The following is a 17,796-nucleotide window of genomic DNA, read 5'->3' on the forward strand; positions in this document are numbered from 1 at the left end:
GTAATTCTGTCAAAAAACGAGATCAGGTTAGGGTCCTCATGATGTAAGGCCCTAGGTCAGTGGTTCTCAAAGGGTGTGAGGCAGCACACTGGTGTGGCAGAAGAGGATGGCAAGTGTGGGAAGATTCAAGGACCGTCAGAAACATTTCAGTGTAGTATAGTATTTTATTGCAGAATATGGATAGATATATTTTCAAAATGAGAGTAAGAGCATCAAGTGATACTGAGGACAATCGTAGTTGTGTTTTCCAATCTATTTCTTATCAATAAGCAACTTGGCGTTTTGCGAGCAAATTTTTATTCTGAAAGTGTGGTCCAGATGAAAAAGGTTGAGAACCACTCAGTCAGGGAACTGCCATCAGCTCAGAGGCGAGAGACAGGGACAGTTCTGTTGCCGGGAGCCTCTGAAAATCTTGCAAAGCAGTTCCTCTTCCATCAAGGAGGAAAGCCCCACCTCCAGTGGAGAAGAGGTGCAGGGACCAGAGGATGCTAGAAAGAGCCTTAACACTGCGCCTGAGCAAGCCGGAGAGGAGGGAAGCACACTCCTGCCATTGCCCGTCATGCGCAGCTGTTTGAGGTGCAAGGAGGGGCGGAAAAGGCTGGGGTGACGAAATTTTTATGTTGGGGGAGGTACAAGAACAGACCACTCCTGGATTCTGCTAGCAACTGAGCCAGACATGAACTTATGACGCTCTTCACTGTAAATAGTTTGCACCAAAAATAAAGCCTGTAAAAGACAGGTCGGAGTCCTGCCTGGCTACTCTCGAGCAACCACAACAGCATCTGACACACTGCCTTAGGTTATGCCATACTTGGCTTGCCCCTAAATCCACCCCTGGACTTGTTCCTCTCCGTCCTATGGAACCCAAGTGAGCAGAGAAAGGAGAGGTCATTGCTCTGGAGCCTATCAAACTCCCTGATAGGAAGTGTGGGAAAGGGGTCCCCATTAACCATCTACCAGCAACAAAGAAATCGGCAAAGCACCATACAAATCCATTTTAGCAACAACAGAGAACAGGCCATTAGAATTGTGCAGGGCAGGCACTTAACACTGAAGACACCTAGCCTATATAAAACCGAACTGTTCTCCCATGTGTTGGAGATGGTGTCCCACTAGGGACTTAATGACACATGTGGTGGGAATATCCAAAAATAGAAACATTCTGGAAAAATGTATTTACAAAAATATATTTGATTACAAGGCAGATAGTCTCCGTGACCACAGGACTGGTGCTACTAATATACTCATGTTATGTTGCAATTAGAAACAAATAGCTCATAACACATCTATCAGTTACTGCAAGAACAACTATTATAAACTATGGACCAATGATATAATTTGGCAAACAGCATTATTGGAAAAACTAACACAAAAACATTAAAACTAGTAAGAAGCCAAAAGAAAAATGACAATTTTAATGCAATCTGGTGTCACATTATTGATTACACAAATATTGAGGCATATGGTAGAACAGTAACCAAAGTACTGGCATGCATCAAGTACATATTTTAATTTTTTCCCTTTCATCCCTCCCCCACTTCCTATAAATTCCTATAAATTATAATTGATATTGATACAAAATACCTTATAGTTATGGTCTCCAATCTAAGCAATACATTATTTCATATCTGTAATAACTAATAATTTTGGTATATACACTGACACAGTTTTGTTAATATATTCAGAAACGTTTATCTGCGTGTTGTTTTTTATTTTTTATTTTTATGTGATTGTTGTATGCCATATGCTCTGTGTAAACAAAGTTATATCTCAATGCAACCATGTTAAACAATTTAAAGATGCAAACGAATAAAAACCACATTAAAAACAAGAAACAAATAAATTGGCAAAGTCCAATCCTATACTGATGTAGTGGATCCTGAAACAGAAAGACACATGAGATTGCCAACTTCGTGGCTTCAGCTGAGTCATGTTAAGAGCAACTTCACCTGTGGCACAGCAGTCTGTCATGGAGCTTGCAAGGCTACAGGAGCCCGACCGAGACAAGAAGGTTGGCTGAGACAACTAGCTTTGCAACCCCAAAGAGGAAGAGCCAATAGCAACTGGGTCCTTGCTTTAAATAAAAAACAAAGTTTATTTATTGCAGAGGTTGGACTAGATGACCCTCAAGGTCCCTTCCAACTCTACGATTCTATGAAACAGAATTAAGAAATTGAAAGCTACTTCAGCTACATGGTTATTTTGGTTATTTTGCTTAGGGTATGGGAAGACACGTAGCATCTGTTTATTACCTGAAAGGCTTTTTTGTAATCGAGTGGACATCGAGTCGAATGCCTTCCCATTTATCCTGATCAATACTGGTAGCAACATCTTGTTCCCATAGCTACTTCAGGCTATCAGGTTCTAACCTTTAGTACTTTTCCTTAGTACTGCATGTTTCCATGTATAAGACCCCACCCCCCCAATGCATATGATGACCCCTATTTTTTTTTAATCCAAAATTAAGAAAACAATATTTTAGAGTCACCAGAACCCTAAAATTGAAATGAAAATCCAGACAATTGGATTCGTCTTATACACGGAAAAATATGGAAATTCATATATGTCAGATGTTAGAACTTCATTTCAAAAAGTGTTAGTGCCAATGTAGCCTATGTTTTTACCTCTAAGAGTGAATGGGAGTGTTGCTTCTGGCGTACCTGGAGCCAGCTGAAGGACACCATAGTGATTTTGTCTTAAATCTGTGCAGCAGTTAAGGGTTAAGTTGTTTCTAAATAAACCTTGTACGTGTTTTGAGTCCCACTTTGCCCTATGAATTTAATTGTTGTAATGGACCCTCACAGTAAAATATGTGGTGATACAGGAACAGAATGAGTGGTGATGTTGGTGGGACCAGTGGCGTAGCGTGGGTTGTCAGCACCCGGGGCAAGGCAAGTAATTTGCGCCCCCTAACCCGTGGATTTGCGCCCCCTAACCCTAACCCCCAGATGTTGCGCCCGGTGCGGCCGGCCCCCCCTGCACCCCCCCACGCTACGCCACTGGGTGGGACTAATTTTATCAACAATTCCTTCCAAATTTTAAAATTTCTATTAAAAATAGGTTGTCTAGTGTGTTCAATTTTTTCCAATGTATGAATTAGGAGTGCAATGCTTTTGATTTTTATTTGTTCCCAATTTTCAGGATATTCCACACTCAACCAGATTTTAGGATATTCATCTTCAGTAAGTGCAAAAAGACATTTTATATGAGAGACATTGTTCTAGCAGAGCACATCTGGAACACCCAGGGCTCATGTGACTTCTTTATAAAATGCTGAATTTCTGATTCTTGGTTTCCCTCATTAATAAATTAATTGATTAGTATCTGTCAGTTTTTCAGTTTTGGTTCAGCTGTTGCAATTAGAATTATTTGCTATAAAAGTAACCGCTCAGGAATAACAACCATTTCAATTACTGCAATTTTACCTAGGTAATATAGCTTAAACTTATTTTGTTGAAAAAGCTTTTTATTTATTTATTTTTAATAGAAATGAATAAGAATTAATTTTAAGATGTCATGTCCAAGTTTTAGGAATTGTGACATTCAGGTATTTAATTGACGAGTATAAGTCCAGTAGTAGTTTGTTGCATTTGGTGTTGTGGTGTGTGTGGTATATTTAGACAGAGCATTTCCAGTTTTTGAAAATTAATTTGGAGATCAGATAAAGCTCCATAAATGTTAGCACAGCTCATTATACCTAAACTAATCTAGACCTCTGCAATGGTTGTTGTAAGGGCCGTTTCATCTGCAGAGAAACGTACTATACTCTGTGGTTCAGTTTATACATGCTCTTAAGAAGGGTCCCACGCCTTAGGTTGCATCTCACTTTTTGATAAAGGGCAAGAGGGCAGTTTCCCTGCCCCCCTCCCCCTCCAGAGAGACGCTCTATTAAGTTTCCAAAACCATTTTTCTAAGGACTTCAAAAAGTAACGGCCAATATAATTTGCAAAATACTTTCCCCCCATCGTCACAGTACTGATAATGGGATATATCTCTTTCTTCCTGTGGTACAAAACATTCAGAATCTTACTAGGTCACCTGTAGATCTTTCCCATCATCATCATCATAGATTAAATCTATACTGCCCTTCATCTGAGGCTCACTGGGTGGTTTCCTCAATCTTTTTCAGCCTTCTGGCTGTTACACTTGTAAAAAATATGCATCTATATTAAAAGTATCAGTCTATATGAGTCTATTCTTTCTCCTGGCTTGGTTTGGGTATAGCTATGACTCTTGTATCTTGCCACAGTTCTGGAATAAGCACTCAATATTTAATGTCATTAAATAACAGGCACAAGAAATGAATCAATTCTTCTTTAAAACTTTTAAAATCCACCTACGCATCCATCTTGTCCAGGGGATTTGCCTGGCTTTACATTTTTAATGACTCTGTTTATTTTGCCGATTGTGATTGATCCTCATCTAGTTGTTGCACTCCTGTCCTGCCTAGATGTGTATTTATTGGTGTTTGGTCTGGTTATTTCTCAGTACTGTATACAGGTTTCCAAACAATTGTTACAATTCCAGTTAGGTTTTTTTTCTTGGTTCATACAGCCTCCTGTTTCGTTTTGTTTTTAAAGGAGGAAATAGCATGTCCTTTACATATTTGTAAGCCAATCATATCGTTCAGTATCAAATTCATAATATTTCTGATTAATATACTGGAGGGGTCCTGCAGTTTTATTTTCCTCTAAGAAATCTATTTCTGGGTTTCACCTCCTCCCCGGTTAATATTCAGTGCATCCTCTTGCTTCTAGATCTTTTATGTCTAAGTTCTGAATTCTTGATTTCTTAATTACTGTAATTAAAGCTGCTTCTGTTCCTGTCCGATCTTAAGCCAACTCCCTTCTCATATAAAGGTGCCCCTCAAAACTGCTTTCAGTGTATCCCATAGCAGACTGGTGGAATAAGCCTCTAGGCTAGCTGATAAATTGCAAAACAATAACAAAAAACAAAAAACCGTTTATGTCATCTCTGATTTTTTTCTGTTTCAAGCGTGTTAGCAATAACAGGTCAGGCAGGTCACAGAACTCACATATAGCAAATTTTTGGAGGGGGAGAGATGAGGGAGTTGCCACAGTGACCCATGGCAGCATTACAGTTTCCTTTGCTTCCTTTCGTAGGGTGCTCTGGGACACATACTGTATATGCTGACAGGACCTAAATTAGCAGTGTCCAGCCAGTAAAGGGGTTGTGAGGTCATGGCGAATAGCTTGAAACCACTGGCCAAATGTGTGGCTGCAATGTGGAGGTGTAAGCAGCCATTCAAGGCTGATCCGTTCTGCCATTCTTCATGGGGACAGGACTAAGTCTCCTTCCCCACCTCCTTGCAGATTTTAAAGGGAAAACCTAAAATCCACAGAGAAATATGAATGTTGACAAGTTGGATTTATCAGCTGGTTGACCAGTTTGTTCTTTGCATTGCACATCTGTTGAACAAAGAGGGAGCCAGCAAACAACTTTGTCTGACCCCTCTGGTTGAATCTGTTTCCTGTGACAACTGCCCTTCACTGCCTGCTCTGACTTGAAGCCTGGTGCCTGTGAATCATCAGGCAAGGTATAAAAGTCAGACACTTTGCATACTGTGTCCTTTAAATGAATATGCCATGGGGTGCTGTTTTTTAACTTTATTGTGGAAGGAGGAGTGGGGGAGTCTGTCATCCTGGTGCACGACCAGAGAGATGGAGAGGAACAGGACCACTGGTAACATCTGCAGAATGGGAATGCCAGCAATGCTCAGATGGCTTCATTTCCAGCTTCCTGGTCCTACGTAGGATCTTGAGACATTCTGAATCCCAGTTTTCCTCAGTTCCTTTATTCTGATGGGAGTGATTCTGTGGATGCCCAGACATAGGACAGCAATCAGCTCCCTCTGCTGTTAGCAAAAAGAAAAGGATTGGCCTGCCCAAAGTTGCTGCTGCACAGTCACACCTCCTGCCTCCAGGTGCGATGAACAGTTAGGGATTCTTCCTGCCCAAAGTGCACAGCTGTGCCAGGTGTCAAGCAGTGGCTCAGTCCACCTGCTTCCGGCAGTAAGGTATATATGGGCTAGTTTACATGCCTTTACCTTCAGAGAGAATACCATTGTGGGGAAATTGTAAGGAGAAAAGGCCTTAGAGCAGAGGTCCTAAAAGGGTGTGTTGTGCCACACAAGGACGTCAGGAGAAGAAGCCAAGGGCGGCAGGAGGATTGAAGGCCAATTATGTGAGCATTTCAGTACAGTACAGTATGGTACAGTACAGTAGAGTATCAAATAATTTTATATACACACACACACACACACACACACACAGAGAGAGAGAGAGTATCTACACCTCTCTTCAAGAACAGTGGCTATTCTTCTACAGGTCTCCACAACTGATGGTTGTGAACAGGGATTTCCAACTTTGACAAATATGAAAGGTTCACCACAGTTCAAGAAGGACACTGACAAACTGGAACGTGTCCAGAGGAGGGCAACCAAAATGGTCAAAGGCCTGGAAACGATGCCTTATGAGGAACGGCTAAGGGAGCTGGGCATGTTTAGCCTGGAGAAGAGGAGGTTAAGGGGTGATATGATAGCCATGTTCAAATATATGAAGGGATGTCACATGGAGGAGGGAGAAAGGTTGTTTTCTGCTGCTCCAGAGAAGCGGACACGGAGCAATGGATCCAAACTACAAGAAAGAAGATTCCACCTAAACATTAGGAAGAACTTCCTGACAGTAAGAGCTGTTTGACAGCGGAATTTGCTGCCAAGGAGTGTGGTGGAGTCTCCTTCTTTGGAGGTCTTTAAGCAGAGGCTTGACAACCATATGTCAGGAGTGCTCTGATGGTGTTTCCTGCTTGGCAGGGGGTTGGACTCGATGGCCCATGTGGTCTCTTCCAACTCTATGATTCTATGATTCTATGATTCTAGGTTAAAGAAAAGCTTATTTGTGTTGATGAAGAGAGGAGAGTTTGTCTCAAATTAGACCTGATATAAATAAGATTGCCCAGCAAAAGCAAGCCCACACCTTAAAGTACATATTTAAGAGGCTCATTTATAATTATATTTTGGAAATGATTCATGATTTTCTCTAGCTGTGTTCCATGTTATAAATCATGCACTGCTGGGAGATGTTTCTTTCTGTTTTCCAATGCAATTTTACCAATACACAATTTGGTGTCGTGTGCACAAAGTTTTATTCTGAATGTGTGGCCCAGAGAAAAAAGTTTGAGAACTACTGCCCTAGAAAGACTGAAAGGGGCTCTTGGTGTTGCCTATATTGCCTGCTCAAATCCCACAGAAATATCAATTCAGACTGCTGAAAATTATTTTTACAAACGAAACTTTCTTGTTCCCATTTGTGCTGGTGTACATAGAAGGGATTCAGTATTTGAAAGTGTTTTGATACAAGGCCATTGGAGAGGAGGTCGGAGGGGGAAAGGGATCTTGGGCAGAGGTGGATTTCAGTTGCACTGGGTGTAGCGCCTTGCAGGTGCTGTTGTGGGCACCACAACAGTTATTTAGAATGGAGTTTGAGAGGCAGAGGGGCACCAAATTTTGTTGTCACACAGGCTGCTGCTGAAATTTTAGACCCCAAGGTCTCCCACTATCTTGGGGTTGTGGTAGACAGCTGCATATGACCAGCATATCTCTGAATGCTTGCACTGCAGAACAGCAGTAGCAGAATACTAGGGCAGCCATGGGCTGCTTGTGGGCTTCCCTTAGGGGTGTGGTTGGCTACCACTGTGACAGACAGATGCTGGATTAGAAGCTAGTCCCTTGCTTTAAGTCAGCGGGGCTTCATGTTTTCTTTCATTTAACCAGATGCCTCAGGGAAGCCCACGGACAGGACAGCAGTGCCTGCTGTTCTTATGATGCAGGGGCTGAGGATTTCCTACATGCAGACAAGGAGGGATGTTCCCAGCTGGTTCAGGGAAACCTCTAAGAAGCATCTCCTCAGATAACTGGCAGCAACTGTTCCCTCCCTGATGTGCATAAGGGCAAAACCTGCCATGTGGGCCAGGACTTCTCAGAAAAGCACATGCTAGCTGCTCTCAGTGCTGGGAAAAGGGCTGCTGCTGGGAATGCAAGTGGCACAACCGCCCACACAGCCTCCCTGCTGCTGCCGCCTAAGTGTCCTAAAGGGCACCCTGGGGGTCCATAGGGCCAGGGCTAAGGCAGTGCCAGGCTTAGCTCATCCCTGCCTCTCCACTGCTGCCAGCTCTCTGGATTCATAGGCTGGAGGCAAAGATACTCCCCCCCCCCTTTTTGATTTAGTACTTTCATATTATGCTGTGCTATTGTTCTTCTTGTGTTTTCTTTTTTATTGCAAGCTGCTCTGCTTCTTATGTTAATGAGATAAGAACAATATACCTTGGGTTACATACGCTTCAGGTTACATACGCTTCAGGTTACAGACTCCGCTAACCCAGAAATAGTGCTTCAGGTTAAGAACTTTGCTTCAGGATGAGAACAGAAATCATGCTCCTGCGGCACGGCAGCAGCAGGAGGCCCCATTAGCTAAAGCGGTGCTTCAGGTTAAGAACAGCTTCAGGTTAAGTACGAACCTCCGGAACAAATTAAGTACTTAACCTGAGGTACCACTGTAAAGCCAACCTGAACCCCAGGAGGCTGCTGCTGTGCTCCAGGGCGTGGACTATCAGCTGGCTTGGGTTTGTGGCTGCCCACGGCTGATCTTTGAAGGACGAGACTGGCAATGTTGGGTGCCATGCCACTCACATCCCAGCACAAGAAAGGCTCAAGGCAGGGTCCACCTTTGCCTTCTCCCTTTACATCATATAATTCCCCTGGGCATTCACAAAGAGTCTTTCCCTCAGAAGCCTCAGTCAGACATTGTGGAATTCAGGTGGGTGGCGGAGAAACAGTCTTCTTTGGCTTCCGATGCTCTAGTTTTGGAAGTTATGCTGTAGAGTTGAGAACAGCCGCATGACTGGCTTGGCAACAGCCTGTTCGGAAGAAGAGTGGCAAAAGTAGCCTGCTCAAGCCCATGTGTCCATATGCAAATGAAATCTCCCAAAGACCCGTGTGGAGCTGGACCCTGAAAAGGCGTCTAGGCCTGATTGCTCCAATGAGAGGACCATCTGCCTGCCTGCCTGCCTTGCATGGCTTTTCCTCTTCTCCCCTGGGCTGGGGAGGTAGCTCAGTTGCTTCAAGGCAAGGACAATCTGGGCAGGCAGCCTTTGGATCAGCAAGTGGCTTTTGTTTGTTCTCCACCCCAGCTCTTCCCTCAACAAGAGAGAGGTGAGCAGCACCCGGACTTCACAGGTAGTTACAGGAAGGAATTCCTGCTCCAAACCAGGATATGCAAATAAGCAGCAGCTTACGGGAAGGGAGACTGCCAAGATCTGTAAGGCAGTTTCCCATGATAGCCGGTTCAACCAGCTGCCTTTGGAGCACAGCCAGCCTGAGGCAGCAGAGAAGGAGTGCCTGTCAGCTCAGACCCTCAGCCTTCTTCCCCCAGAGGCCTGATAGACACAAAATGGCCAAATCGGAATGGCCAAATCTAATGCACCTCTGAGGCTAGAAAGAAAGAAGGCAGTTTCCTTCAATAACTGATAGCAGTAGCAACCCTATTTAAGGAGTATAATGGTAGCAATGTTGGCATGGTGGAGATGCTCCAAGTACAGTGGTACCTCAGGTTATAAACACTTTGGGTTACAGACTCCGCTAACCTGGAAGTAGTACCTCGGGTTAAGAACTTTACCTCAGGACGAGAACAGAAATTGTGTGCCACTGGAACAGCGGCAGCGGGAGGCCCCATTAGCTAAAGTGGTACCTCAGGTTAAGAACAGTTTCAGGTTAAGAATGGGCCTCCAGAACGAATTAAGTTTGTAAGAGGTACCACTGTACTGGAAGATGGGAAGTGACCCTTAATGGAATAAGCAGCTCATCACTGATATTTTATATCCTTCACAGAAGTGCCTGATGGTAGGTGCAGTTCAGACATGGCAGTAGCAATGCGGAGTTTCTTTGCTACAAACCTTGGAGAAGATGAGGCTGGGTCCACCACAGAGAGAAGACTTTACTCTTGGCTGGGGACTCTAGGGCAGCAGTGGGCCAGTCCTTCAGCAGGGGCAGGAAGAATCATTCCTGTCCAAAATGCTCAAGGGCAGGCACACACGGCTGACTGCTGCGAGGTCCTTTCTGGATGTGACCTGCCTGGTGGGCGCTTCCTGTGAAGAGGGAAAGCTGAACTCTGAAAAATGGGACTTCCCTGGCAATTGCTGCTCCAAGGGCTTGCCAAGAAACTATTCCCCTTGGGACATGTGGCCAGGTTCCCAATGACTACTATTTCCAAGACTTGACTTTCTGCAGCCCAGGAAGAATCCTGATGCAAGCTGTGTCTCAGACAAAGTGACACAGGATGCTAATGACTCTGCAACATACTGTGGGAGGGAGGGAGCGGTCCAGGCTGAGTCTCTTCTTACTGAAATTGTCACTCGGTTTTGTTATGTTTTTAAATGTGCCCAGTTTCTTTTGGCCAGCAGCTGCTGAAAACCTATGGGATTGTGGCTGCTCACTTATTAGGCGCTTCACCCCCAAATGCTCCCAGGAGGATCCATACTTGCTTTGGTGGGTACTGTCCCATCATCGCCACATCTAGACAGCCAGTTTATTGAGCATTCCATCTGATTTTCTTGCACAAAGTTTGTGGGGAGATTATATCACAACATAGGCTGTTAATTGAGCACTCATTCCAAGTTGTCTGTGAGGAAGTTATATGGTGATGCCACAACAAGTAGTCATTATTCCACACTGTCCATGGATCACTTTATGTATTGCAAAGAAGGCTGATTTTGTTGTGCAAGAGTAACCTGAATTTGCCGGCATTCAGTTGAATCCCACCCACAAAAGAGAAACTCATTTGAAATGCCACCATAGGAGCTGGTGGCTGCATCTGCCTTTATGCCTTACAAAGGTAGGGAAAGGTATGTTGGGGGGCAGGCTGGGAAAGGGGCACACATGGCGCAGGAAGGTAGTGACTGTGCCATGTGCCAGCCCCTCCTCCAACCTGGGGAATTGCAGTTGTCCTATCAGCCAGCCCTCCATGTGCATAAGTGAAATCACGTAAAATGGGGAGCTCCATCTAAAAAGCCACTAAATTTCTTTTCTTTCTTTTTTTTTTTTTTTACTACTGTCCAGCTCTCTCTCCTGCTCTCTCCAATCCATACCAAAATATCTAGAGTTGAAGCTCTGGGGCTGGCAGGCCACAGGATTCACGGGAAAATGGCAGCAGCTGCTGCTGCTGCACTACCCTGCAAGTCAGCTGTTAGGTGGGGGAGGAGAGGGCTGAGCAGCCTCCTCAAAGCCCTGCTGCACCTCCGGTCTCTTCTGGGCTTTCTCCACCCTCACTGAGATCCTATTCGGGCTCTGGGGAGGGTCTCCTTGCGACCCATGAGGAATCTCTAGCTTTCTTCCGCCATTTCCTGGTATGATTCTATTTATTTATTATTTCCCAGCACCATATGTATACATGGTCATGCGCAAGCAGAATGCACACGTCGGGTGTGTGCCTGTATTATGTTGTAAATCGTCCTGTGATCTTCAGATGAAGGGTGGTATACAAATGTAATAAATAAAATTAAAAAATAAATCCAATGGCTCTGCTTGGAGAAATTTTAAATGCTTTACTTGCCCTGTTTCATGAGCAACTAAAAAAGGGGGGGACAGCTCCTCTGAGTGTCATCTTCTTGCCTAGTTCCCCTCCCAGAAAACCTAGACCTAATCTGGAGGAGAGAAAATGCTTCTTTCTTCCCTTCCCTCCACACTTAAGTGAAATCCTCATCCTGTCTCTCCGCTTCCTTTGCTAATTCACTTCCCCTAGATATTGTTTTTCTCCTTTAAAGTCTGTTTATCCCACTCTTCAGTGCAATTAGAGAGTCAGTCATTGCTCTCAAGCTTACCATCTAAGTCAGTGGTTCTCAAACTTTTTTCTCAAAAATTTGCTCATGCCACACCAAATCTTTTTATTGGAAACACTACAAGTAGCAGTGCTTGATTTGTAAAGTACAACACAACTACTTTATATGACCATGGGACAGCCAGAAAGTACAAAACAATGTGGCTACATAAGACCATGAATCATTCCCAAAATATAATTATAAATGAGCCCCTTACCTATGTGCCTTAAATATGTATACAAACTCAATGAGAGGTGTGAGCTTGCTTTTGCTGGGAAATCTCGTTTATATTACCGGTAGGTGTAATTTGAGACAAACTCTGATCCCTTCATAAACACAAAGAAGCCATTCTCTTTTCTGATCTTTCATATGTATCAGAACTGAAAATCCCCATTCATGCTATGTCGTGGAGAGACTGTAGAAGAATAGTCAGTGGTCTTGAACAGAGGTATGGATACTGTTTCTGGTTGTATATCCAAAAAGAGTCCAGTGACATTTTCAAGGTGCAATCATTGGAAATGGATGTCATTGTCTCATCCTGAACAGCTGCGATTTGCAAAGGAGTCTATAAGCCAGTCAAAATTTTATGTAGACAATGATGCAAAGTACTGAATCCTTCCTACCATGTTGCAAGATGTTCCTGTATGAGGCTGTTCAGTTCACTGATTGCTTGCCATCCTCTCCTGCCACAGCAGTGCGGAGTGCCATACCCTCCGAGAACCACTGATCCAAAAGGATCTAGGAGTCTTGGTTGACCACAAACTTGACATGAGCCAACAGTGTGACGCGGCAGCTAAAAAAGCCAATGCAATTCTGGGCTGCATCAACAGGAGTATAGCATCTAGATCAAGGGAAGTTATAGTGCCACTGTATTCTGCTCTGGTCAGACCTCACCTGGAGTACTGTGTGCAGTTCTGGGCACCACAGTTCAAGAAGGACACTGACAAACTGGAACGTGTCCAGAGGAGGGCAACCCAAATGGTCAAAGGCCTGGAAACGATGCCTTATGAGGAACGGCTAAGGGAGCTGGGCATGTTTAGCCTGGAGAAGAGGAGGTTAAGGGGGGATATGATAGCCATGTTCAAATATATAAAAGGATGTCACCTAGAGGAGGGAGAAAGGTTGTTTTCTGCTGCTCCAGAGAAGCGGACACGGAGCAATGGATCCAAACTACAAGAAAGAAGATTCCACCTAAACATTAGGAAGAACTTCCTGACAGTAAGAGCTGTTTGACAGTGGAATTTGCTGCCAAGGAGTGTGGTGGAGTCTCCTTCTTTGGAGGTCTTTAAGCAGAGGCTTGACAACCATATGTCAGGAGTGCTCTGATGGTGTTTCCTGCTTGGCAGGGGGTTGGACTCCATGGCCCTTGTGGTCTCTTCCAACTCTATGATTCTATGATTCCAAGTCATGATACATAGTTGTCACTAGGTGACAGCTGAAGGAGAGCCAAAGATCTTGGAGAACAAGTTGAAGGAGAGCCAAAGACAATTGCTAGCCCCTCAAGGGAGCTGGTGGAAAAGCCTCACTTGATTTTCTCCTTTGCTACCTTCCATCTGTTTCTGGCTTAATCCAGCCACCCCACTGAGCTCTGCCTACTGCAATCAGTCCCTGTCGCCATCACTGGCCCTGTGGGAGGGGTGGTGGCAGAGTAGCTGTTGTGTGTGCAGGGCCAGAATGGCATGCTGAAGAAGGGCACAGAACTGTATGCAAGGAGGGCCAGGAAGAGGGGCGAGGGTGCTTTTCTCTCCACAAAGCACAGGGAGAGTGTCCTTCGCAAAGGTCTGGCCCCACCCTAACTTCAGGAGGGAGGGCCCACCTCGTAAGCGCTGCCCATCTCCACAAGGCTCCTGGGTCTGGGCCCAGGCTCGCCTGCTGCCTCGAGAATGGCTTCTCCCAGGAGAAGGGACGGAACAACTCCTGTGGGAAGGACGCCGGCAGCATCGGGAACTTTTTACTTTAGAGCCAAGAGGAGTAACAGGGACATGAGAGACCGTGTAAAATGTGCCATAACCCTGGAAGCTGAAGGGGGGGGGGGCCGAGGAAGCGAAGCTCTCCTCCCCGGTCGGACCACGAAGCGCCTCCGCGGGAGGCCCCGGGCGGGGGGGGGGCAAGGCTCCAGGGCCGGAGGCAGCGAAGGCTGCGAAACCGCGGCTGCGAGCGAGGCTCTTCCAGGCCAGGCTCCCCCGCTCCCGCCCCTGCAGGCGCCTCGGGGCAGAGCCCAGCCAGCGGCGCGGACAGAGGCGGCTGCGCGGAGACCTCCCCCTCCGCGGGGCTTCTGCGGCTGCGCGCGAGGGCGGCCAACGTGGCGCTGCTGGGGGGGGGGGGAGCATGCGCAGCGCCGGCAGTTCCTCCGGCTGACGCAACCGCCAGCTGCCCAATGAGCGCTCTCCCTGCGGCGGCGTCGCCGCACGCTGACCAATGAGCGCGAGCCACGACGTTAGCTATGCGGAAGGGTCTGCTGGCGAGCCAGTCCGCCGGAGCGAGAGCGAGCGAGAGGAGCCGCCGCGCCGAGAGCAGGAGGAGGAGGAACGAGCCGCCGCCGCCGCCGCCGCCGCCATCATGGTCCCCCTGCCGGTCCCCGCAAGCGGGCCTCCGCCTCCCCACGCGCGGCTGCTGCTCTTGCCGGCGGCGGCCGCCTCCTCCTCCTCGGCAGCCGCGCCGCCCGCCCCCGGCGCGGCCTTGTCTCCGCCGCCGCGCAAGAGGCAGCGCCTGGCGCACCTCAGCCCCGAGGAGAAGGCGCTGCGCCGGTGAGGGGGGCAGGGAAGGCGGGCGGGCGGGCGGGCGGGAAGGGGCTCCGGAACCGGGCCTGGCCGCTGACAGCCTCTCTCCGCAGGAAGCTGAAGAACCGCGTGGCGGCGCAGAGCGCGCGGGACCGCAAGAAGGCGCGCATGGGCGAGCTGGAGCGGCAGGCCGTCGAGCTGGAGGCGGAGGTAGGGGGGCCAGGGAGGGCAGCGCGGGCCGGAGAGGGCTCCCGGGGCCGCGTCCCGCCGCTCAGCGCCGCCTCTCTCCTCCCCGCAGAACCAGAAGCTGCTGGCCGAGAACCGGGCGCTTCGCGAGCGGACGCACAGCCTGGCGCGGGAGAACCGGGAGCTGCGCCTGCGCCTCGGGCTCCCCGCTCTGGAAGCGGCGGCGGCGGCGACACCGCCGGCAGGAGCAGAAGGAGGGGCAGCACCGACGGCACTAGCGCTCAAGGTAAGAGAGCAGCTCCAAGAGGCCCCACCTGCCTCCCTGAACTGGAGCGCTCACCTGAGTGTCTCTCTCCTTCCCCCTCACAGGTGGAGATGCTGGAAGAAGATGAGGGAGAGCAGCCCGAGAGGGGCAGCACCACTGGGGCAACGGCCGGGTCCGCTGAGTCTGCAGCACTTAGACTACGTGTTCCTCTGCAGCAGGGACAGGCCCAGCAGCCGCTCGCCTTGGTGGTGGTGGCCTCCGCTTGGATCCAGACAACTCTGATTCTTCAGATTCTGAGGTGAGTTCTGTTGCAACCCTTTCTGGCCTGCGGTGCACAAATGCAGATGGAACATGGACCCCTTTGGCTTCCTAGAGCACAGCTCAGACTGGGCTTCATCCCACAAAGAACGGTCTTGATTTCCTCACATTCTCACAGCAACGGCTAGCCACCTTACTTTCACCAACGGGTTAGGCAGGTTGTTAGGAGCTGGGGAGCTGACTGGGACATCTTGGAATGGGATGTTTTTTGTGCTAATGAGAGGACTTATTCCCTTTGCAGTCTGATCTCCTCTTGGGCATTCTGGACAGCTTGGATCCAGACTTGTTCCTGCGCTATGGAGGAAGTGCAGAACCAGCCTGTGTGGAGAAGTTGCACCAAGAAGCGAGTGGAGAAGCAGATTCCTTACCAGCCTCCCCCAGTTCCTCTCTGGGGACCACAACACCCAAGCTGGAGGCCATTAATGAACTGATACGGTTTGACCATGAGTATACCAAACCCTTCTTCCTGGAGATTGTGGCGGAGGGGGAGGGCCAAGCCAATATGCTAGTGAGAATAGAGGAAGTTGTTCCTCCCTCCTCTGAAAGCGTCCCCCTGGAGTACCCCATCTCTGTCAAGGAGGAGCCTGTCAATGTTCTCTTACCTGAGCTGGGCATCTCCCACCTGCTCACCTCAGACCAGAAGCCTCAGCTCACCCCCTGTCTGCTAGATGCTTCCAGTGATTCAGGTTACGAGGGCTCCCCTTCCCCTTTCAGTGACCTGTCCTCCCCATTGGACGCAGAGTATGGCTGGGAGGAGGCCTTTGCCAATGAACTTTTTCCACAGCTGATCAGTGTGTAAAAGAGTCTCTGACTCCCCCAGTGAGCCCCTGCCCTCACAGCCAAAAGGAGAGCAGGGCTACTTATAAAGAACATTCCTCTTGAAAGTGTTTCAGCAGAACCTTAAGTATTGTTCTCATTTGTATGTTTTATCTACCCAACATTTGCCTAATGCAGAGATGAGGCGATCTAAGAAATTGGCATTTTACAGGGTTAGAAGTGGGCACCTGTGCTCTTTGAGTAAGACATTGCCCTATGAGGGGTGGGTGGGTTTCCCCCTTTTCATTTATGTAAATAATGGGGCAATTTGGGATAGAAATCTTTTGTAAAACAAAAAAAGTGTAATAATTATTTTTCCTCCGCTGCATATTTAAACAACTATCTGCAATTAAAAAAAATGGAAGTGATTTCTTGCCTGCCTTCCCCAACCTATTAAACGTGTAAAATACTTTTCCTATAGACAGTATTGCACAATTGCTGGCAATAAGGTGGTTTAGGGTTTGAAGAAAGATTATTATTATTTGGGCAGTCAGAACAGAAAGTATGGTATTGCTACATAAAGAACAGTCACTATCTTTGCACCATTCCTTTTCATTCACATTAAGATCTTGAAAGGAACAAGGTATCAAAATTGACGCTTGCTTGTTTGCCACCCGACCTGGGCTTCCCTTACTCGGTGCCAGCGCTGGACACTGGCGACACCCGGAAGCGGTGAGGGGATGGCCGATGCTGCAGTGACAAAGGCAGCAGAGGGACCCAGCGCCAGGGAGGTGGCGACGGCAGCACTGCAGCATCAGCCCCGCACACTTGTCCCTTCAATGGCACTTCAATCAGTGCTAGTTTTTTATACTTGGTAGTAAATTGCAGCCTGGTCTATTGCTGTCATTTTGTGGATCAATGGTCTCGTCAGATAGTAAAATTCATGTTAAATTGCTGTTTTAGGGGTTGTTTTTAATTGTCTGGAACGGATTACAGTCATGTTACGTTCTTTCAGGTTACATCCCGCAGCAACCTGGAAGTACCGGAAAGGGTTGCTTCCGGGTTTCGCCACTCGCACACGGGCAGACGTGCAAAATGCCGTCATGCGAAGTGGCGAATTGCAACCCGTGCGTGTGCAGATGCGCCACTGTGGGTTGTGTTCCTTTCATATTGTGAACAGGCCTCCAGAACGGATCCCGTTCACATCCAGAGTTACCACTGTAATCCATTTTGCATTACTTTCTATGAGAAAGCGTGCCTTGGTTTTGGACACTTTGGTTTTGGAACAGACTTCCGGAATGGATTCAGTTTGAGAGCCAAGGTACCACTGTACTATTAAATGCTGTGAAACTGCTTTTGATCCAGACCAGGAAGCAAGAAAATAGGCCCACCTCTCTGATTTGGAGGGCTTAGTGAACTAGACAAAAACTTCTGACTGATAAAAATAGCAGTTGCATGAAAGCAGCAGCTGTGAAAGCCCAAGAACTCCCCATATTGTTCTGAAAGAGCCAAGCAGAAGCGGTGTATGCCTTTTTTGTTGAAGTGGTTTCCAGCAACTTCCCTGCTCAATATTTCTCAGAGGTGTACATCTCATAACAGCAGAACTTGATGTCACCCATCTGACTGGGTTGCCCCAGCAATCCTGTTAGACAAGGAGCAGGT

General features: G+C 47.4%; 1 protein-coding gene across 1 annotated transcript; it reads left to right on the forward strand.

Annotated features, from left to right (window-relative positions):
* Positions 1 to 14,292: 14,292 nt before the first annotated feature.
* On the forward strand, positions 14,293 to 16,276 carry XBP1 (X-box binding protein 1). Its single transcript, XM_083419088.1, has 5 exons — positions 14,293 to 14,636; positions 14,723 to 14,819; positions 14,908 to 15,081; positions 15,165 to 15,358; positions 15,620 to 16,276. Exons 1-5 carry the CDS (start codon positions 14,308 to 14,310, stop codon positions 15,807 to 15,809), a joined length of 984 nt encoding a protein of 327 aa, XP_083275214.1. The 5' UTR covers positions 14,293 to 14,307; the 3' UTR covers positions 15,810 to 16,276.
* The last annotated feature ends 1,520 nt before the right edge of the window (positions 16,277 to 17,796 follow it).

The sequence above is a fragment of the Podarcis tiliguerta genome (assembly GCF_965153285.1).
Source record: "Podarcis tiliguerta genome assembly, chromosome: 16".
Classification (NCBI taxonomy): domain Eukaryota; kingdom Metazoa; phylum Chordata; class Lepidosauria; order Squamata; family Lacertidae; genus Podarcis; species Podarcis tiliguerta.

Excerpts from the sequence above, each read along its gene's own strand:
- XBP1 (XM_083419088.1), top strand. The coding sequence starts at position 14,308 with ATGAGCGCGAGCCACGACGTTAGCTATGCGGAAGGGTCTGCTGGCGAG. Across the intron at positions 14,637-14,722 it reads GAGGAGAAGGCGCTGCGCCG|GAAGCTGAAGAACCGCGTGG; the intron begins GTGAGGGGGGCA and ends CTCTCTCCGCAG. Across the intron at positions 15,359-15,619 it reads CTGATTCTTCAGATTCTGAG|TCTGATCTCCTCTTGGGCAT; the intron begins GTGAGTTCTGTT and ends TTCCCTTTGCAG.